The sequence below is a fragment of the Ammospiza nelsoni genome, chromosome 14 (assembly GCF_027579445.1).
Source record: "Ammospiza nelsoni isolate bAmmNel1 chromosome 14, bAmmNel1.pri, whole genome shotgun sequence".
NCBI lineage: Eukaryota > Metazoa > Chordata > Aves > Passeriformes > Passerellidae > Ammospiza > Ammospiza nelsoni.
In genome coordinates this window covers 11,626,949-11,649,408 of record NC_080646.1, presented here as the reverse complement: position 1 = coordinate 11,649,408, position 22,460 = coordinate 11,626,949, and the positions used below count along the sequence as shown (strand labels likewise).

At 40.7% G+C, this 22,460-nt stretch overlaps 1 protein-coding gene across 3 annotated transcripts in view; it reads left to right on the top strand.

Moving 5' to 3' along the window:
• GLDN (gliomedin) overlaps window positions 1-22,460 on the top strand; it is a 113,530-nt gene that overhangs the window by 81,041 nt on the left and 10,029 nt on the right. For 2 of the 3 annotated variants that reach the window (XM_059481955.1, XM_059481954.1), the window contains exons 2-3: window positions 20,127-20,178; window positions 22,270-22,287. In XM_059481955.1, coding sequence (XP_059337938.1) covers window positions 20,136-20,178; window positions 22,270-22,287 — 61 coding nt within the window. In that variant the 5' untranslated portion in view covers window positions 20,127-20,135. Of the gene's footprint in view, window positions 1-15,829; window positions 16,109-20,126; window positions 20,179-22,269; window positions 22,288-22,460 lie in introns of those variants that run through there. The other variant, XM_059481953.1, reaches the window with a different exon arrangement.

The window sequence follows — 22,460 nt, the reverse complement described above, 5'->3', positions numbered from 1 at the left end:
TTGCTGTTTGCTCTCTGTTCCCAGCTGGTTTGATAACTCCCAGAATGACTGTACAAACTAAGGCTGGTTTCTCTGCTCTGTGGTTCTTCTCCTTTTTGCTGTAGTTTAGGGCAACTCAAACAAGCTGCCAATTGTCTTGAAGAACTGCATTACGTGATTACAGGAAACATTAAAGTAATGTCCAAAGATCTATAGGAATAAGTGTTGATGATGTTAATAGAGGAGACTAACACAGAAGCATGAATAAAGTGCTTGTGTCTGTTACTGCTTTGAAGCAAGAGAAATCCAAATTGTCTCAATGTCAGCATGGGGAAATCCTTGGCTGGCTCAGCTGCCTCTTCTGTAAGTTTACCCCATGAGTCCAAACAGACTGTTTTGGGAAATTGGTCAAAATCATCTTTTTTTGCTTAGTACTCTTTAGTTGGGAAAATTCAATGACTCAATTCTGTTTCCAGCAGGGCTGTGTAATATCCTGTGGCAGTAAGACACTGGGCATCCCTGTCTTCCACTGTCAGGCCACAAATGTAAAAGAGTCTCATAAAATGTTTTCATTCTTCTTCTTTTGAAGAAAGAAAATTACTTTTGAATTCACTCAAGCTTTAGCATTGGCATTTCTATAATGAGAAAACTCATCTGATGGGGCCTTACACTTAGAGCACTGGGATCTCACTTGGAACAGAAGGTGTTCAAGGCTTTTGTACAATAGTTCCAGTGATGGAATCTTTTAACTCAGGGAAGGATGAAAGAGACCTAGAATTTTTCTGAATGCAAAGTCTCTTTTGAGAAACCTTTGTTAAAGTAAATAAATAATGCAGACAGTTTGGGGAGAATAAGGGCTGAATTCATGCACAAATTCTTGTGGTATTACTGCAGCCCTGTGGAAGATTAGACAACCAGAAGCAAACATAATTTCAATTGGACAATTGAACTCTTTCCATGTGTGCACACCCTTCCATGTCTATTTATTATGCAGAGACTTGTTTGCAGTACAAGCAAAAGTGGGCAGAACTTCAGTTCTGTTGTGTTCTGGTTTCCACCAGTGGCATAGTGTCTGATATTCTGAAAGTGTTAAAATTACTTTGTTTTATTTCAAGAAGACACAATACCTGGTTGTAATTTTTGGGCCTTCCTGAAAGTTTAGAGCAAAGTCATGCATTAGCTTTTTTCCTTTTCTTTTACTAGCCAACTGTATATTCTTACTGCTTGTAGACTAGGGATATTTACATTCTGGAGGAGCTGAGGTTTGGGGCTGATTTTGGTCCATTGTATGATGCATTTCTTATAGATGGTTAATGTGGGCAGGTTAATATAAGTGATCAGTTCTGAAGCAGATGGATAATTGTTTCAGACACACCAAATTAAGAGAGCTTTGTACAAGAGAGCTATCATAGAAAGTTTCCAGCTCTTCCCCATGACTTGGAACTGGTTTGTGGCATTTAGTGTGGTTGTGGTTTCAGCTGCTGAGAGCAACAGCAGCTTGTGTTGAACTTTCTGTGCTGGTTTTCTGGTTGTGTTTTCCCTTTGTGTTCTGTGTTTTCTCAGAAGCCAGACTTGGTCCTTGTTGCCACTGCAAACACATCATCATCATTGGTTTTGTATTCTGTGGAGGAAGAAGGCAAAGGGAAGTTCTGACACTCCCAATGCTTTTGTGGTTGCAGCCACCTCTCACTGATGGTTTGGTTTTGTTTTATTGGTGATGGCCAGGCTTTAACATTGGAGAGTGACTTGGCTATTGGTGAAAGAGCTCGCAAATGCCTTGCTTTCATTAGTGATAAATTGTAATTAAAACAAATATTAGCTTTGTTTGGAAGCACCTAAATCCTTAGATATTCTTAATTATACATGCACAAAAGAAACTACTTAAGTACTCCTTTTTAAAAGCTCATCAGAATGATGAGATTAGTGAAATACAAAGTTAATATAAGGAGTGTGAAACAAATTCAATTTTTTTCTTGGTCAGCAAGTGTTACTTGAAGTTTAAGGGGGACCAAGAATGGCCAGTCTCTCACACAAGGACATTTTTATTTCTTGCTCCATGATAATTTATTTAACCAAAAGTACATGTCTAAAAATGAAAAAATCTGTTAAAGTTTTTGTTGGAGCTCCTTCTTCTGAGAGTGCTATGTATCTACTCACTGATACAAAGAATTTGTGTATGAATTCAGGGGTAGGAAGCTGGTCATGAAGTAGCCTCAAAATGGGTAAAATAGCATGAAAGTGATTGTTTATATTTAAACTAGGTTTCATCAAGATTGACTTCTGTGGGATACAACTTTAAATCAAATAATATTTCCATATACCAGACAAAATGTATCTTTCTCTCATGCCAAAGAATTCCTGGAACTTTGCATAATGCAACCAGAATGATTGGACTTGTTGTTCACTACAAAGGTCTATGTTGAATACTACAAATTCTTCAGAGCCTGAGTAGGCATTCACTGAATTAACAAAGTTGGGTTTTATACCATTAAACAAAAATAAAGCAGGATTTATTTTTTTTTTTGTTCTAAATATTTCACAATAGGCTGTTGAGGGAAAATTATGCAAAATGCTCTTCATAGCTGAGCAGAAGGGTATGTAACCTTCTAGGGACCCTGTGCCTCCTATGATAACATGATAAGGGTTGGGTTTTAGTCATAAGGGCTTGATTCTCCCCTAGAAACTAGGTAGAAAGAAAATTGCTTACATTAAATCAGTGGCAATGAAATCACTGGTATAAGAACCAGCATTGTGAAACTGGTGAGATGGTGTCAGATCTTAATTCTTTTTGTGTCCTGGTGGTATCAGTGCAGTCTCAGAGGTGTGAGGGAAATGCTTGCTTTGCCCCAAGGATGCAGAGCCCTTGGTGGACCTGTCCTGTTGTACCCCATGATGTGTGAGCAGACAAAGAAAGAGGGAGCAGAGACATCTGTGTGAGCAGAGCTGTCAGCACAGGGTCCTGCTGCAGATCCATGGAGATTGTTGCTCCATCCTGGGTATTGGACAGAAGCAGATCCCAGGTGGGCAGTTTAACCATGGGACAATGTGTCTACTTTCTTTGTGCCTTTCCTTCACTATATAAAAGTAAAGGAATCTAAAGTGGCACTCTCAGACACCCCTATGTTTGCAATAATGACTGCCTGTCTTTCCTAGGCACTTAAAGAAAGGATTGCTATAATTTAACCAGACATTTTATTCTTTCTTTTTTTTAAACTTCCCATGTGTGCTATTTTCCTGTTACCCTTAACAAGTCAATTATCAAGAACTGAGAGAGGTGAGACTACTGCAAGTGCCTGTCTCCAAATACTTCCAGTGCTGCTTTCTGACTGGGGTGTGTATCAGCCAGAGGAAGAGGTGATGTTCAGCCTGGCAGGTTCTCTCACTGGGGAGCAAAATTGTCCATCAAACACATCCTGTGTGTATAAAAACTTATCAATTCCTGAAAGCTGTGTCAGTGAACTGCTTGCAGATTTTGAGTCTGTTTCAGTCCACTGTTGTTAAAGAACTAGCGAAGCACAAAATGCTGCAGAATGTTTGCAGACAATCAGATTTTAGCCCTTGCCTTCATTTCCAGCCACATTTCCAGTGGGGGGTGCCTGGGTGTTGCTTCTAAACAGCTCCTTCATTTGGCAGCATCCCCTGCACCCTGAAACCTGTTCATGTCCCCTCCACGGCTGTTTCTGGTCATTGTCATAAATGCACCTTTCCAAGAACAGTGTGCACGCAGACAGGTGTATTTTGAGTGCATAGGCAGGTATAATTTGAGGGATTTAGTCACACAATATTGGAAATCACTCATTTCACATTTGGTATGTGAATTTTTCTTGTGCAGTGTCTTGTAAGGAGCTGTCTTGTTTGGCCTTTCTAACATTATATTCAGTGCAGGGATGGTCTTTTTTGGCCTCACAGCAGAATTTTCTTCATGCAAACTGGAGTTTGGCTTCCCTAGATAATACCATTTAAAAAAGATCACTGATGTACTCTTATATCAATGTAATTGGTTGAACCCATTTATACTGCCCATGTTTTATCTTTCATGTCCAGCTTCAGAGGGTCTATACTGCTTGCAGTTCTAACATCAGCCAGATTTGGCAATTCTATTTCACAAATCTTCACAATTCTCTTTCTGGCTTATTGTCCAACCCCCAAACTTTAGAGTGTGTTGAGAGGTGTAGGTGCTCAACATCCAGAGTGTCATGGTCAGCAAATTTCAAAAAAGAACATTGGCTCTTATTCTGGAAGGAAAGAAAAGCTTTAGGAGAAGCTCATGATATTGTCAGGTACAAAACAATCCATAAGAGCCTCTTGAAATCTTTCTGCCTCTACTGCCTGGAGACAGGTACAAGTCTTCAGACACCACCTTTGGGTACTTGGGGCTTGGTGTTTATGGTTTTGGTGGGTTTCTTTTTGATTGTAAATGTTGTTGATGTAAGGAGCTTTATAAAAGATGTTCCATGTGGCTTTGAACACTCAAAAAAAAAAAAAAAATATCTTCAGTGATTTCTTTGGTCTGGAACAAGTGCAGGCAAAATGGTCAGTTTTCAGTATGACTGAATGCAGCCCCTTAATTTCTGCACATGAGACTGAATTTTCTTCAAAACCGGTCTCCTGTGATGTTTGTGTGCTCTGGGCTTTATTACAACCACTCTTCCCCTGAATAATCCATAAGTGAGGAGGTGCACAGGAGCCAGGGGCTCGTTCAGCTGCTATTTGAGGGTCATTTTCACATCCAATCTGCGAGGAAGAATCTCCTGGCCAAACCCTGAGAGGTGTCCCTGCTCAAGGGGAGAGCGCCCTGGAGTGCAGTCAGGGGCAGTTTAGAGGGAGCTTGGGTTGGACTCATGCAAAGCTGTGTCTTTAGCAGAATGTCTGTCTGTCCAGAGCAGCCTCCAGGGGAAGCTGGAGGGGAGATCTCTGCCCTGCAGCCGCGCAGGGAGGGCCCAGAGGCGGCAGAGGCAGCTCACAAAGGCTCCCAGGGGTACAGAGCGCAGTGTTTGGCTCACAGTGAATTACAGAAGGGACCCCTGTGCACTGCTGCTCTCTGAGCCCCCCTCCTCCTCTGGGGGTGTCCTGGAGGGGTTTCTGGCCCAGCTCTGGGTCAGGCCTTTGCCCCTTTTGGGGCCAAACACCTCATTTTCTTAAGCAGTCAAGTGCATCTCTCACATTGCCCCCAAAAATCACTCTTCTCCTTTTGTCCATATCAGACTGATAGAACAGCAGTAAAAACACCAAATGAAAGCCAAAATGGAAAGAGTTAACAGTATGGATATTTTTCTCCTATTAGTCTGCCTACATAAGTTCAGATCTTGAGACTATTGTAGACCACACTTGTTAATTCAAGAAGCACTGCCTATTTTGAAGAAGGGGACAGTGTGTTCTTGTCACAGGCAGAGGCAGCTGTAATGGTGAATTATAGGAACAGGTCATGCATGCACTGTCTAAAACTAAATCTCTATTTATTAAGTGCCTGAGCATCTACACTTTCAGCTTGTTAGCTGGTCAACTTGTTTTCATTTTATTCCTTCTCCTGAACTGGCATTTCAGCTGGTGAGAAAAAGAAAGAGGTGTGTGGTGATTTTTGTCCTTGATGTGCAAGAACTAATGAGGACTGTCTTAGATTTTCTGTCCGTGGGCATCAGAATAATTTGAGAGCAACACTTTGGAGAGTGGAGAAAGGTGCTTTGAGAGACAATCTGTTCTCTTGTCATGGAAAAATGTGCAAGATGTTAAGAGCAGTTCAGGATGAGTCTTCAGATTGTTACAGGATTCTTTGTCAGTTAAATACTTTTTTCTCCTTGGTTTTTTAAGCCCTGCTGTCACAGGGATGTCTTTGTAAGTCTCATGCAGTGTTCTTTTATGTCTGCAATAAAGGTGACACAAACTTGTGAACTTGCAAATACTTCCCCTGTTTTCCCCCCATGTACCATCTATTGCTGCCACATTTAGAAAATGCTCCAGTGTCCATTTACTTTTTCTAAGCAAACTTCTGTTATTTGGCACTTACATTGGGAACCTGAATCCACTGTCATTGTATCACATCAAATTCTTTTTAATGCTCACTTGGATATATTGGGATGATTCAGGCATCCTTTTATTTAACAAGTGGGAATACTTTCCATGGGAAGTCCAAAACAAACACGCTGAACTTTTGCTGAAATGGAAGTGCAGCCAAACCTCCCAGCCAAAGCAGCCCTGCTTGGAGAGCAAGAGCATCTGCCGAGCTGAAGGTGCTGCAGGCATTTTCTCAGTGGAATTAAAGCACTGAATGCAATACTAAAGTTTAGCTTGGAAAGAAGTTACGAGGCCATCAGGTTAAAATTCTGTTCACTGCTTCTGTTCTGAATCCTCTAATCTGCTTCCTCAAGTGCTGTTAGTGAAATCAATTTCTGTGTTAAGGCAGCTTTGGCTGCACAGTCTCTGAAGTGAAGAGGATCCAGAGAGGCCTCTCTGCACCTGCTTTGCACAATGCAGAGTGTGCTCTTGTAGGCACAGCAGGTTTGCAAAAACATTTTATGTGCACTGGGCTTGTGGTTTACACAGAAGAGTTTTTCAGTGTTTTAGGACTATATAATTTTGCTTGTATATCAGACCAAGTTATGAAGTATTTTGGGGCTCATTAGATTCTCATAAAGTGTTGTGGTTTTTTAATTTATGCTGTTTTGTTAAATAAGAGTAACATATATTTTGAAATGGTCTAAGGAGGAAAAACACTCCATAACCATTAATAAATCCAACTTGAAGCTGTGTAGGATTTCAGGTTGAAAACGCTCCTTTAAGATAATTCCCTCTGTGTTGAAAAATATTCTTTTAACCTCCTGTACTATTATGGCTCCACCTTGTAAAAGCTGCAAGCCAGTTTTGTAGAAACATGTGTTTTATGTTTAGGGCCTCTCATGTAAGAGTTTGATGGAATATTATATTTTCATGCTGCACAACGCAGTGTGACAATTGTAACCATCTGCAGAGGAAGCTGTGGGCACAGAGTTACCTGTGGCTGTGTAACAAAACAGCCAAAATTGCTCTTTGGTTGTGAGCCCAGAATTCATGACCCAGAATGTATGGGAAATGCTGTGATCTCAAAACTTATCTTTAAAGCTGTATGTAAGTATGCTTAGTGCAGGTCATTCCTGATAAGTTCTGAAATGCAAACAAAGCTGAATGTATCATAACCTGCACAGGTAAGAATTATCTGTAATTATGTTTATCAGCCAGCCATACAGTGAAATGTTTACTTGTCCATTGCGAAATTGCTCACAGTTACTGGGGTGTGCAAACAAGTGAAACACAATGTATTTTCTAAAAACCCATTGGTAACAAGATAAACTCAAGCTGAAGAAGCAGTACTGAAATTTATTCACCTGAAGATACCTATTTGCTGAAGATTATGTCTAAGAGAGCAGCATAAGGGAAATGGTGCAAAATCCTCTTCAGTGTTTGGTGGAATCCAGTCAATTTTAATGCCTGAAATGTTCAGAATTATTAGGGATTCTGAGTTAAGCCTTTGTAAATAGTCTCAAAGCAGCCCTGCACAGGGCAGTACTCTGTGTTAGCTAAGCTAACTCTGAAGGAAATACCTTGGCAGCAGAATGGTTGTGTTACTTCAGTCTCTGCCTTTGATAATTCCCTCTGTTCCCAGTAAATGTTCTCAGATGGAAATTCCTCTGCTGTGCTTGGGTGACTGAAACCACTGGCTGGTGAGGGTAATCAAGAGGAAATCTCCTGGTCTGTATTTTCTTAATGGCTTAGATTGTATTTCTAGGCTCAGGAGAGGCCAGGTCCAGTAGATCTTCCATAAAACTAAATAAATAATTGATCCAAGGCTTGAGTAATAAGCAGTAAAAGTCAGGTTAGAGTATTCTAGATTACAACTATTCTTTCTTTAATGAACAACCAGACCCATCATTATGGCTTTGCTTCACATAAATATTTACGTATCAAATCATCCTCACCTCTGCTTGCCAGACTCTGTACATATCTGTAATAAATCCCAATCTAATTCTGTAACACATAAATGACAATCCCCCATGCATATGAGCAAGAATTCTAAAGTTAGTATCTAAATGTTTTAAAATTATAAACATATAAATTTAGGTGGCTTTGTGTAGTTACTTAAATATGCAAGGACGCTTATCAGCACCCAAATTACATCAAAAGTAGAATATTAAAAAAAATTTCGAGGATTACCCCACAATCAGTCTGCATCTCATCTCTTCTGTAGAGTAATATAATGTGGTGAAATCACTCTGGAAGGATCAGGTTTTTTGTTTGGTGGTTTAGTTTTTTTTACTTAATAGTTGATCTGGCTGAAGAAATGCTGCAGTTCTTCCTCACTGCTGCACTTCCCCTGCCTAGCAGCTTAAGCACAGATTTCCAGCTTTCCCACCCGAAGAAATGTGTTATCGTGTTTAATTGCATTGCTATTAAACCTACCCTAACATTAGTTACAAACTGTACATAGAGATCACAAATACACTGCATGCACTAAGTGTTGTGCCCATCGATGTCATTATTACATGCAAACTACTCCTTACAGAGGACCCCTGCACTCACAGAAAAGGGGCTGGGAATGCAGTGCTGTGGCATCCAGCCATTCATGTTCAAAAACCTGATAAAATGACTCTTTTCTCAAGTGTCTTTCTGACTTGAGCTGCTTGTTTAGAAAATTATTGATTTTTTTTTGAGTTGTGGTATTTCTAGTCCTTTTGTGTTATCTTGAGATGTTTCACTGTGGAGACAAGGAGCACAGATGCAGACAGTCTGAGAGGCTTCTTCCCAGACAGGGAATGTGCCAAATCGCTGCCTGACGTGGGTGCAGCTCCAGTGCCTGCAAGGGAACTGAGTATTCTGCCAGAGTGCCCCCTCCATCCTGTGCTCCCAGAACAATCCGAGTGCTGTGGCACAGCCATGTGCCGTTCCAGATCTGCACAGACTTGCACATTTTCTGCTCTGCAAATCAAGGCATACACAGCTCTGGAACAAGGGGAATGCACCCCTTCCTTCAGCTGGAAAAACCCAAGTGCCTTCCACACTTTCTCCCTGAATAGGGCAAAATACACAAAATGCAGTTTTATGTCTGTACCTGTTATTATTGTATGTGCAGCTTTTCTGAAAATTGTGCTTCTGGATAATTTATATTTAGAAAAACGTATTTCAAATCTAATCTAATAAGGAAAATGCACATTTTATCTCCTGTTTCTTGCCTTGGTTGCCTTTTCTGTTGTCTTGAGGTTATGGAGTCACTGGAATAGAGAGTCTGTTAGGAAATGTGTCTGGATAAAGTTTGTTGTAGTATCAAACTTTCCCTGGGTGGTAATATTTCTGTGAATATAATTAATTTTCCGTAACTCTAGACATTTAGGTCCGAACCAGTCTTTTGGCCCTGCCTTGTCAGTGGTAGAGGAAAATAATTTCTAGGAGTGGCTGTCAGTGTCTGCTCACCAAGATCCCAAATCTGTCTAAGAGGCACTGAGGTGTCAGGGTAAGCTCATTAAAGGCTCCTCTTTAGTTAATCCAGTGGATATTATTTTAATCCTGATTTTAGGTGAATAGGTAGTTGGCAATTATTTGGTTACTGATGGAAGCTTTAACTCTTCTAAATGAAGAGGATCCAATTCTAGATTATTGCTAGATTTTAAAGATGAAAATGGCAGATGGATTTAAATTGCTTTAATATAACTGGTTTTTATGTCACTCTAATGCATGGTTTTACTGTTAATTGTCTTTGTTGCCTCTCTGTGTCTTTAAAATTGCAATGGGTTTTCCTATCAGGACCTGAAAGAATATGTCCCACAGTTTTGATATGAGTGGGCAAATAGTGCCTATAAAAATCTACCTAATACAGAGCAGTTTTCTTGGGAGTGTTCTGGAATCACACTGCTGTTCTCATTTATAAATTATCCCAGTGCAGTTGGTGCATTTATTTTTCAGCTGTGTTTGGCTATGACTGTGTTCAGTTTTCTGAAACTCAGAGATACCAGTAGTAAATTCATTATTTGACATTTCTTCTCTATGACATATTAAACACTGCTGTTATATAGTGCTATTTCTTTCTCTTGGCTTTATAAATAGTCTTAAAATATATATTTATGGTTTGTATAGTTCTATATCAAATTAATGTGTTAAAAGTGCTTGAATAGGCAAATTTATATTTAATCCCCTGTGAATCACAGTGGTAAATATGAATGACAAAAAGTTGAGGAGAATAAAGCTGGAATACTGCTTGCATTCCATATTTCCTGACTGAGCATTGCCAGGAGCTGCAGAGAGTGGATTGTGACAGGGCTGGTTGAAGCCCTAGGCAGCAGTTGCTCTAAGGTGGTGGCTGCCATGCACGGTGAAATGATGTGGAGAGAGGTTTTGGAAGCAGAGAGGCAATCTTAATTCTGCTCTGTTTTATATTCAGATGTTTTATTTCTCCCAGTCTGTTATACCTGGGCCGCAGAGACATCCGCTCCTGCTCCTTGGACAGACCTCTTACCAGTGGATGGTGTCAGAGAGTTTCCAGCATGCAAACTCCAATTTTTATTGTGTTGTTGGAATACCCTTACCAAAAAATGTTCTTTGTTGCTTTGTATCTCAACATGGATGTAACATAATTTTGATTATTTTTTTGATACTGGATATTTAATATTTAGTTCCTGACTGTGTTTCAGGGTAGTTGAGGAGTGTCCTGATCCTTTGCTTCCCTACTGAACTGCAGGATTCTCTGCAAAAAACAGGGACTATTTTCAAGGATAGCTATCTGGATTTCTACAGTTCTTCTCATTGTTTTCAGATTTCAGTGGTGGTACAAAGATGTGATAGATCTTTTAAGTCACTTCCTATTTGTCATGTGTTTTGATCAGTTGCTTTACCCCCATAATTTGGATTATGAATGGGTTGTTGTAGCCATGGTGTCTGAATTGTTCTCTTTCTTTGCTCCTTAAGTCATCTTTGTCTATGATGTAGCTTTGATTTTTTTCTAATGTGTGTTGGAGGAATTCTGAGCAGTTTTCTGGGAAAATAGTCTTTAGCTGCCAGTGCCCAGATGAAACATCTCAAAGGCATCTTCCTCCAATTTATTGAATGTGCATTCAAAGACAATGAGACATTCTGCTGATGCCACTGAATAGTACTCTTTGTGCTGCAGCTCTTGCAGATATTTATGGGTTTTACTTTGAACTTCAAACACCAACTTGACCTACCTATTAAGAAACACTTTTCACTGAGTCCTAATTTATGATTTATAATAAATCCAGATATTCCAAATTAACAGCTGGCATATTCTTTCCTCTGGATAGATTTGCTTATTCTGTAATTGATAATGTTGATAATGAATGTATCAAACATCTGGTGTATTGCAACTCTGTACTAACTAGGAGTTTCCTGAAATCAGAAGTAGTTTTCAAGGTATTTGTGGCTGATTCCTCGAGGAGCTTTATGTATTTGTGCCACTGAAAAGCACAATACAAGATTTAAGGGTTGGGGTATTACTCCATCTTTTCCACACCTCTGATACAAAATCATGAGAATTATAGTATTTTCTTTGTATTGTTATCTTCTCCCAGTAATTTTTTTTCCTTGAAAAGCAAGCCTGTATCCAGTATGCCATAAGCTGTGTGGAATGTATGTGCAGAAATGGAGTAGGAGGCATTCTGGTGTGTGTGCCTGATAGAAGCCTGAATTAATTCTGTGGGGTGAGGTTGATCACACAGCTTAGTGTGGTCTGGATCACTAAATCTGCTATTGTGCCTGACCTGCAACTGCTGCAAAGGCATTTCAAACCTACATGCTCCAGTTTCTCTGAACATGAATATGCAAGGACCTAATATGAATTTCAAAATCAAGCCTCTTTTTGCATATAGTCAGAAGCCTTTTGATATTTTAAAGCTAATTCTTTGCTGTAGAAGCAATGTGCCAATATTTATTTCATATTTTCATAAATTTTATATTATTTCAGTGCCAATATTAAAGTGTAACTGTGGTTTGGATGGACAGACTCTGCTCAGCTGCTGGTGCATGCCATGGTTTGAGCAATGGGAGCAGGGGTGAGGAGAAGGAGCATTTGCAGCCCTGCCTGAGCACATCCCTGCTGAACACACGGCTGCAGCACTCACCAGGGTCAGCTGTGGCAGTGGAAAGCACAAGAAATTTACTGGAAAGCCTTAATTGTTCATCAGTTTGACAGCCCAAAGAATGATCTTCCTCCTTCTACTTTGTAGGTTTGGAGTCTATAGTAGCTTTGGAGTGGTAAAATTAATATATCAAACCTCTGGTGTATTTCTCGAGAAGAAGGGAGATCCAATAAAATCTGTCACTTATCATGGCAGGTTATGAAAGCTTTAAAAGATCATTTTTTCACTTTAACTAGGTCAGGAAAAGAGATTATTTTCTTTCTGATAGCATTCATAAGGACTATAATCTGTCTGATCTTGTCATGGCATGATCAGAGGCAGTTTAACTGTCTCATAAGAGCATTGTCCTCAGCACCTTGGTCCTTCTTCCAGCATTATCTACCCAAGTGAAATAATGTTCTAATCTCCAATGTGCTTTATCACTAGGGCAGCTGCCAAAATAGATGAGATTTTAGTAATAACAACTTCTACAAAGTAAAACATCAGTGGGAGCATTAGTTAAGTGTGACACCATCTGAATACATTGTCAGCTTGAGGATAATCAAGGAATATTTTTTATTATACACATAGTGAGTAATTTGGATACAAAAATACCTCTTGTGGGAATGCTATGTTTTATTTTCTGGGAATTAATTTCAGCTCTGCAAAGCTGGAATTCTAAAAAGAAAAAACATGGTGCTGCTTCTGCAGTTTGCATATTGGTAGCTTCTATTTGCTTCCAGTGCTGCTTGGGCAGATTTATGTGATCCTTCTATGCCCTGTCAGTTATGATGCACAGTTAGGATGTGCTTTAGAGACACAGGCTCTGAATGCCAGGAAATAATTGAAGTGCTGCTTGCTGGCATTCTACCTAACTGAGAAAATGATGGATCTAGGGGATAACACTTTTCTCACATGGGTTTAAATTGCTACTGAGCAAATTTTTCTGGTTTTTGAGTAGGAAAATAGCAGTAAAGTTCCTAGAATTTACCAATAGCATTCCCAAGCCTCCATTCTGCTTTGCTGATCACCATTGGGACCATTGGTTTTTGTCACTGTGAAGGAAGAGAGGCATTGAGCATGAAGTGCATTGCAGCTGGTAACAAGTGCTGCATGGATGAACCAAAATCTCAGCTGTGTCACACAGGGACAAGAGATCCAGGAGCCACAGCACTATCAGGCAGTAGCAGAGGATAACATGAGACATTTGAATGAGCTGCTGTTCATATGGGCTGGGGGAGCACTCAGTGGAAGGCAGGGACAGGAATGTCCACAGCCCAGTCAGCTGCTCCTGCCACTGGAGCAGCTAAAAGAACTTGCAGTGCAGTCTTGGGAACCTCTTTGCCATGACATTGAGCTGTCAGCTGATTCCTGGCTTATAAAAATGGGGCAGTTTCTCACCAGAGGTGTAACGGTGTGTCCTAGCAAGCCAAGGGCAGGTCTGCACACACTGCCACAAACCTCTGGTATATGTTGGGGCCTGGGGAAGGACTCTGCCACTCTGCCATCCCAGCAGGTTCCTGACTGCAGCCTTGGATAGGGTGTGCTGATCCAATGGCCCATTTCTTAATGAACAATGTTCAGTTGCTTTTTGCTTGTAATGGAGAGAAAACCTTGCAGAATTAGGCAGATGGGAAAACAAGGGTGCTAAGAGTGCTGTGTTGCTTTTGTTATTCTCCAAATTGTAGCTCATAATTATTATACTCTCTTTTTTTACTCAATCATTGCTCTTTGAAATGGACAATAAAAATGAAGAATTGCTGTTAGTTGTGCTGTATGGTCTCTGAGGTGCAGTTCTATTTGTTCTTGGACAGAAAGTTTTAACTTGCTGGTGTGATAGATTCTTACTCATTTTGTTATGTCTATGAATTATATAGTAAGCCTGCTTAAGATAAGTCTTCTGGGAAATTCTATGCAAGGTCTTATTTCTTTCTCTTCTTTCTCCTTTACAAGTGTAATACTATAAGTAAAACTCAAATATGCACTTCTGTGCTAAGCTGGGACATCAACTGCAGAGTCTCCTGGTTTTGGCTGGGATAAAATGATTTGTTTTCCTGGCAGCTGGTGCAGTGCTGCACTTTGGAGTTGTGGGATAACGCTGACAGCCAGTGACACCTTGGCTGGTGCTGAGAGTGCTCACCTGCAGCCAGGGGCTGGTCAGAGCCTCTGAGCAGGTGCACGGGGAGCTGGGAGGGAGCACAGCCAGGACAGCTGAGCCCACCTGGCCAGGGCATTTTCCACACCCAGGAGTGTCCTGCTTGGTGTGGATATATTGGGGGAAGCAATTATTCTTGTGACCCTCACTGACATCAGGAAGGTTATTCACATTTATGGAGGACTTTGTGATACCTTCAGAATAGTTTGCCAAGGCCCAAAGCCTCAAATGATTTTTCAGCAAGTGTTCGCTCATTTAGTTTTGTAATTATTCCTTAGACTATCTTAGAGTAGGTTTGGACTAGATACAAGGAAGAAATATTTTGCAGTAAGTGTGGTGAAACACTGATATGGGTTGTCCAGAGAGGTGCTCCATCCTGGAAACGTTCAAGGCCAGGCTGGATGGGGCTCTCAGGAACCAGGTCTGTTTGATGGTGTGCCTGCTCACTGCAGAAGGGCTGACTTTTAAAGGTGCTTTTCAGCCCAAACTACTCTTTGTTTCTGTGCTGATAAGCCTTATGCCTTTGGGTGCATGGTGATTTTCTTCTGTCTCATCTGCCATCATGGGATGAGATGGAATGATTGGTCTCTCTTTCATCTTGTTTGACCTATACCTGTGGGAGTTTCATAAGGAAACTCTCTGATGCAATACCTGAGCACCCCAGCACTTTTTGCAGTAATTTTTTATTTCAGAGAGATGAGAAATTTAATATGATGGAGTTGTTTTCCTATCTCTGCTTCTCTACTGTGCTTAGGCAGCTGTAGCAGAACTGAGTGTATTAAGTTCAGATTTGGTTTGACCCAATAGTTCATCTGTCAATGTACTGTGGGATTAGCATGAATTACAGGTCAATGGTGTAGTCAGAATGGAGACAAAATTTATGTGATCAGTTGCAGCAGAGAATTGTCACTGTGACAAAGGATGAAAGCCTTCTCTTGTAGGAAAATTGGCATTCAAAAGCTGGGGGTTTCTTGAGGTCGGTTTGAAACGATATCAATGTAAGAACGTGCATGGCTTTGATTTGAAATGTCAACTTTAAAAATAACTTTTTTGAAAAGTGTTTTTGAGTTTGAGAGCTTTTACATTCTTCATGAAGTCTTGGTATTCAGTCAGATTCTGCTACATGCTCTAATTCATTTTCTTATCTTTGCTATGAATTAACTGATAACAAAATTTGCTATATGAAAGGTATCCCATGTGACAGAAGGTTTAGCAGTAGTGATTTGGGAAAGGTCTGTGCTTGAACGTCTAAAGCAACGGGTCAATTTTTGTAAGTGAATGACACATGGTATTCATAAGAGAGCTCACTGATGCTGTGAACTGCAGGACCCGTGTCACGGATCAGTGTGATGACGGGATCTGTCTAGCGGGGGGATTTTTATTATGCAGTCTCACTGCTCGACGCCTGGAAAACCCCATGTACGGCATCAGCCCGTTTGTGTCACACGCTGCGCCAGGCGCATCCCGCTCTGGCAGCGTCCGAGGGCAGTCCCCGTCCCGCCCGGTTTAGCGGGGCCGGTGCCCAGCCCGGCCCGGCCCCGCCGTGCCCCCGCACTCGCGGGCCGCGCCCATAAATGCGGGGCGCCGCGGGCGCGGCGGGGCGATGGAGGCGGCGGGCGGGCGGGCGCTGCTGGCCGCCGTGGGGCTGCTGTCGGCGCTGAGCGCCGCGGGCACGCTGTTCCTGCTGGCGCAGTGGGGGGAGCTGGGCGCGGCGCTGCGGGAGCTGGAGGCGGCGGCGGGGAACGGCTCCGAGCGGGGGCCGCCCCCCGCGCCCGCGCCCGCCGCCCGCACCAAGCGCAGCCGCCGCGGGGAGCGCGCCCGCGCACACGTGCGCGCCGACGGCGACGAGATGATGATGATGCTCACCTACTCCATGGTGCCGGTACGGCCCCGCCGGGGCTGCCAGCGGGCCGGGGGCGGGAGAGCCGGGCTTGGCCCAACTGCGGCCCCGGGGCGGGCGCGCACCCGCCTTGGCTCCTGCGGGGCGGCTTTGCCTGGAGAGAGCGCGGGGCTCTGCCCCCTGCCTGCTCTGGGAATGCCGGGCTCGGCTCGCAGGGTACCACCTAACTTTGCAAACCAGACCTATACAGAGGGAGGGAGGCTGGGTGTGATGGGGGTTCGCAGTGGTCTTAGGATGGGACTCTATGTTTCTATTTTTCAGAAGGCTCGATTTATTGTTTTTTGATATATATTATATTAAAACTATGCTAAAAGAATAGAAGAAAAAATTTCATCAGAAAGCTAGCTAAGAATAGAAAATGAATGAATAACAAAAGCTTGTGACTGACTGAGACAGTCCGGACAGCTGCACAGTGATTGGCCATTAATTGGAAACAATTACACGAGACCAATCACAGATCCGCCTGTTGCATTCCACAGCAGCAGATAGTCATTGTTTACGTTTTGGTCTTGAGGTCTCTCAGCTTCTCAGGAGAAAAAATCATAAAGAAAGGATTTTTCAGAAAATATCATAACTACAGTTGGTGGTTTAGTGAAACTCCAAAATTTCATTGCAATAACAAGCCTTCCAGTTTCCAGCGTTCCCAGTTTTTAAAGCTAACACCACTAACCGAGCCCCCGTGTGTTTTGTGCTGTTCAGCATCTCAGCATGAGGCACAGGATATCACCTGACATCTCTTTGAAACTGATCATGCCCTTCCAGTAAGTGCTAAATTTCAAGTGGTATTTGATGGATCAGGAGAACTGTATGTCCTTTTTGTGGTAGAACAGCACAGTTTTTTGCACATCAGTGAAAAGATGATGCTCAGTAGGAACTAATGTCATGCAGCTGAAAAATTACACAGGCTGTATAGCTGACAAATTTTGAATAGACTGAAGCGCTTTTGAATTTTGAGATAGAAGAAATGCAAGAAAAATATTACTATTGAGAGAACTTTGGTGGAAACTGTCCCAGTAAGGGCTGCAGGTCTACATGCACAAAAGTGTAACTCAGGCTCTAACTCGTGTATTAATGTTGCTGGTTTAAAAAACTGTTTAGAGAAAATACCTCTTCAGTCATGTTCTGATGGCATTTCTGTTAATAAACTATTGCAATCCTCATTTTACACTGATAACATCTCCACTAATATTAAAGCTAATGAGAGTGTCAAGCACAGGTGTTCAAAGCATGGAGTCATGATAACGACTTTGTTTGGGTTTTAGAGTAATATTTTTTTAAGCTAGGCCTTCTAAGTTGTTGTGCTTTAAGTTTAGAATTTGCAGCACAAGACTTCTGCAAAAAGTAAAAGTCTGTAAAGTCACATAATTTTGTACTCAAAACTGTCTTTTAAAGAACTTATTTTAGGAAGTCATCCCTGAATTTGGCAGGTGCAGTTTGTTTTGCTCTATCTGATAAGAATTGCTCTTTTGAGTCCAAAAGATCCACAAATAAAATTATTGGGGAAAGGATTCTGATCCTGATAGGGCTTGAAGACAGCCAATGCCATTTATGCTAGGTGCTCAGACTGGGATCATTAGTTGCAGGTGAGTGTCTGGATAATTTTGACAGTGGCCATTAAATGTGCTACTCTGCTGTCAATAGGTACCATGATTACATTACATTAATTTTATTGCCCTCTCCACCTAGGACTGAGCACATTGTGTATATTTGAACAGCATGTGGCCAGACTGTGCACTTGTGCCTCTAAATGTCCACTGTGACTATGCTGTGTGTGATGTGCTTCATTTAAACCTGTGTATCCTGCAGGGAGCTCCTTGGGAGGGTTTGATGCCTTTTTATTCTTACTCCCATCAAGCATTTTTCATTCTGGCCACTGCCACAGTGTGTAACTGTGTGCAGAATCATTTGCTCAAGGGGAAAAGAGCTCTTAGAAAAATATTCAAGCACCCCCTCCTCCCACTCCCGCATTTCTGTATTTTGAATCTAACTCCCACTAATGTAATTTGAAGACTTGGCTACTTTTGTAGTGTGAGACAAAATTCCTCAGAGTTGGTGGGATGACCCCTGTGGCACTGGTGGCCCCTGTTCAATGTGGGCCTGAGCAGAGGCTTGGTCTGAACAGATTCTCTCTGGAGATTAGATCAGAGCTAAATCATGTTAGCTCTAATAAAACAAGCACATTTTTTGTTAAAGGCCTCTTATTTAAGTATATGTATATTTATTTTGCAAGTGAGTAAAAATAGCAAACTGGCAAATCTGCTGCTGCAGAAAGGCTGATGGGAGGGTACAGGCCAAGATTCAAAGTGTGATTTGAGACAGTGCAAGAGATGATGGCTACCAATTATCTGAGTAATATTTCATAGTTTAGGAGTTTATTTTATTTTTATTATCCCACCATTTCTCCATGAGGAAACTAAGATTTTAGCATTTAAATTATATATTTTTATCCGTAGCTTTTCTTAGTGATGATGCTGGTTGTGAATGGTATCTTTCATAGCTAAGCTGGAGGTTCTGTCACAGGCTATTTGCACTTCTTGAGTGCCCTGTTTTTTAATTGCCACCTGAGTTGCACTGACTGGTAAAAGTAGTGCTGCTGAGATAATTGGAGGGCTCCAAAGCGAGCTGTGATCACTTCAACAACCTCAACAGAACTATTTAAATTAAAATGCTGTTAGAATTAGAGTGCATATGGACAACATGTATTTTACAAATTACAGGGTAGGAGCCAAGTGTTTTTGAGGAGTGTGAGGGGAAAGAAAACAAGCATATTCTGATATTCAAAATCAGTTAGCACTTCTCAGCTAATTTAAACAGTCTGAAATTCTAAACGTACTGTTCCAGTACAGTCTGGAATCAGTACATTCTCAGCAGGTATCAGACAGAACAGAAACTCGTTGTCAAATATGGTTTGGTTTTGCAGCAAAAGGATATTTTCCACTAAACTAATTGTCATCTATTTGAGTCTGTTAGATTTGACAGTTGAAACTAATGATGGATTAATTTAAAAAATAATGATTGACAGTGGCAAATAACCTTGCTAGGATTAAGCTTTAATCTGCCTTTCAGATTGCCTTGCACTTGTTCCTTCTGTCTTTTGGGACTAGTGCATTCCATTAATTTCTATTAATTGTAGATAGAGTAACTGCACAAAGATCAACAAATGTGCAGCTCTGGGTAAATGGTTCATAAATTATCACTCATTGCACAGCCCTGAAATAGTGACCCTTTCTTTTCTGGCTGTAAACATTAGACTTTCCCATAGAGAGCTCAGGGACTTGCAGAGATCATGGTCATAATATTTCTGCTGTTTGTTTTGATGAGTCGCAAAATGTTTTAGTGTTGACTCTCATTATGCAGGACATGTAATGTGAATGTTTGCTCAGCCAAGAACTGTGTATTTTGACTCCTCTATTGATAAATTTTAGTCTACTCTAGATTAAAAGCCTCTTTATGAACGTGTCTTCCAGCTTGATTTAATGAAGACTCATCTTTTTGTTTGAATTATTTTGAGTGGATGAAGGTCCATTTCAAATTTGCACATCTTGGTTATTCAAAGATAAGAAATTGCTTACTTGGAACACAGGTCATCTTCCTCCCTGGGTATGCTTCATTAGAAAAGTTCCCATCACTTAATACAAACATAAAATAAAATTGAATGTAGTTTTTATTGGCTGATAATTGGATTTTAATACCTTCTGCTGATAGAGTCCATGCTTGGACAACCATATGTGTTCCAGTAATGTGTGAAGTTTAATGACTAAGTGATGTATGGAGTTGTCTGCCCAATATTTTATTCATATTTTCAGTAAGGATTAAACTGAGGTTCCACTGCCCAAAGAGATGGATGGTGTAACAGTGTTACAGAATTCTGAATAGCTCATTTGAATAAGCACAGAGGGCCAGTAGTATCTTTGGGTTTGGAATTATTTCTGTAGGTAAAGTGAACCGGATACTTTTATGAAATACATTGTTTTCAACTTTAATTTCTTTGCAATATTAGGTCCGAGTGATGGTGGATTTGTGTAACAGCACAAAGGGGATATGTTTAACAGGTATGTTTGCTGCCTTAATTATTACACCTATGTTACCTCCAGGAACCCAGAAACAGTGTTTTCAAAGAACCTGAGATCAATAACTATGTCAAAATACTGCTATTTATCAGAGTTTTAAAAAAAGGTTAATATGTACCACTTTTATCTGTATCCTCTGAATATAAAAGCTGGAATTCAAGGAACTCAATTGATGCTACTTGGAGCCATTTCTCTTTGATGTCATTTTCATAAGCAAATCTTTTAGACTTGGGTGTTTCAAATACCAGCTGAGGTTTAGTCACAATATTTTTGCATATGTCACACTTCATGCCTAACACAGGATGAACAGGCAGGGGGTAGAGACTCGCTCCCATTGTTCCAAGTGCAGCGGAGCAGTGGCACTTAGTGAGGTCTCATGTCACCAGTGAGGACCTGGAGCTGCTGATGGCTGAGTCCCGAGAAGGTGTGGAAAGCTTTGTGGGGTTTGGTGATGTGTCTGGTAGCAGCCAATTTAAGAGCTATGGTCCAGCTTGGAGGTCTGTCACAGAATGAGTTGTGTTCCTTTTGGAAATGAGAAGATTAGAAATAAGCCAGATTTATGAGTTAAAGAAAATGCTTCACTTGCTGTCTAGTTTGAATTTTCAATAAGGTCCATTTGACTCAACTGATTAAACATAAATGAGAACTACCATTGTACACACAGATGTTAAATAATATTTCTGGAGCTATACATCAGTTCTGATTGCAACAGTGGCTGAAGTACAGACAATCTAAGTTTTGGTATTTTTGGGCTTCAGACTTGTAAATTCATGTTACTTGGTGCCTTTTGCACCTTTTTTTCTCTTAACACCATTACTTGAGTGGCTTTCTCTGCTGTAGGCCTTAATGACATTCGTGGCTTTTCAAGCACCTTTCTTATGTATCTTATGCTTTTATAAGGAGCCTCAGCTCTAGGGATGAGGAAGGAATTCAATGCACTAATGGATGTAATATAGTGTGAAGGAAATAGCCATTTACTGGCAGAAAGATGTTAACTGATATTACTGCCTGTACTGATTAAAAGGGATGATTCCTGTAATGGTATTGTAAAATGGTTTTCACTTTACTCATAATGCTTCATAATTAATGCTGAAATTGTTATCTTTAGGGAAATCTAGTAATTACTGTTATTTTCTGTTGTAAAAAGTGGTTGAAACAAGGCAGTACTTTTGGCTGGATAAAAATGTTGAGAGTTAACTTGGTTCTTTAATTGCAACTGTCACCTTTGTCTTCTCCAATTGGTTTTCCATTTAAAAATTTTTGATGTGTATTGGGGATCACAGGTGAGGAATCACAGACATTGTTCTGGTTAATCTTTCTTTACTCTTGCCTGCTATGCTTGCTTCTCTTTAGGGCCCTACATATACGCTGTCTAAGAGTGAGGCAGATTTTTCTGTATTAGAAGTTGCTGAATGACTGAAGCAAATCCAATTTCTAAATGTACCAACCAGTTTCTGTGGGAAGCTTGATCCAGACTGGATAAGTCACATGTGAAAACTCTGACTGTTTATATCAATGACAAGACTTTTTTTTCTTTCTTAAATAGTCTTAGTTCTGAATTGCAATCTGTAAAACACAGGGAAGTGTGGCATGTATTTTTAATGTGTATCCAACAGGATTTTTAATTGTGACATTCATCAGTGTTGTAAAGCCAATATTCTTCCACTAGAAGAGGTTTTTGAAGAACATAAAGGAAATATGACTGTGAGGTGTCTTGCATCCATGGCTTTGTGAAGGCACCAAAGCCCCTGACAGTGAGGTTACATTGCAGAGGTTTTTGCCAAACTTTTGTCAATTGAAATTTGAAAAAAACAAAACATGTTTATGTAAAGGTGTTACTCTTTTGACAAGTCTCAGTCACTGCTAATGCTCAAAGTTATTTATAATATAAAGCAGGTAAACAGATAAATGCTCATTTTGAAATTGGAGGGATTTTCTTACCCTTTTACTGTTCGGATCTAGTGCTCATCAGTTCAGTTTGGAATTGCTTTGTTTTCTTGCTAGGTTAAACTCACTATTTCTTCTTTCTTGTGTTTTTTTTTTTTTTTTTTTTTTTTCTTTCTCTTGTTATAGGCCCCCCAGGACCCCCAGGTAAGACACTTGGACAATTTCAGTAACATTTGGGGGTAATTGAAACAGTTGCTGGTACAAAACATTGAAATGCAGAAATGCATCTTTCACAAAATTGTCTTCCCTTGCTAATTAGATAAAGGGAGGGTTGAATGACTGCCTGCCTTGATACTGCTTGTATTTAAGTCAGTTCA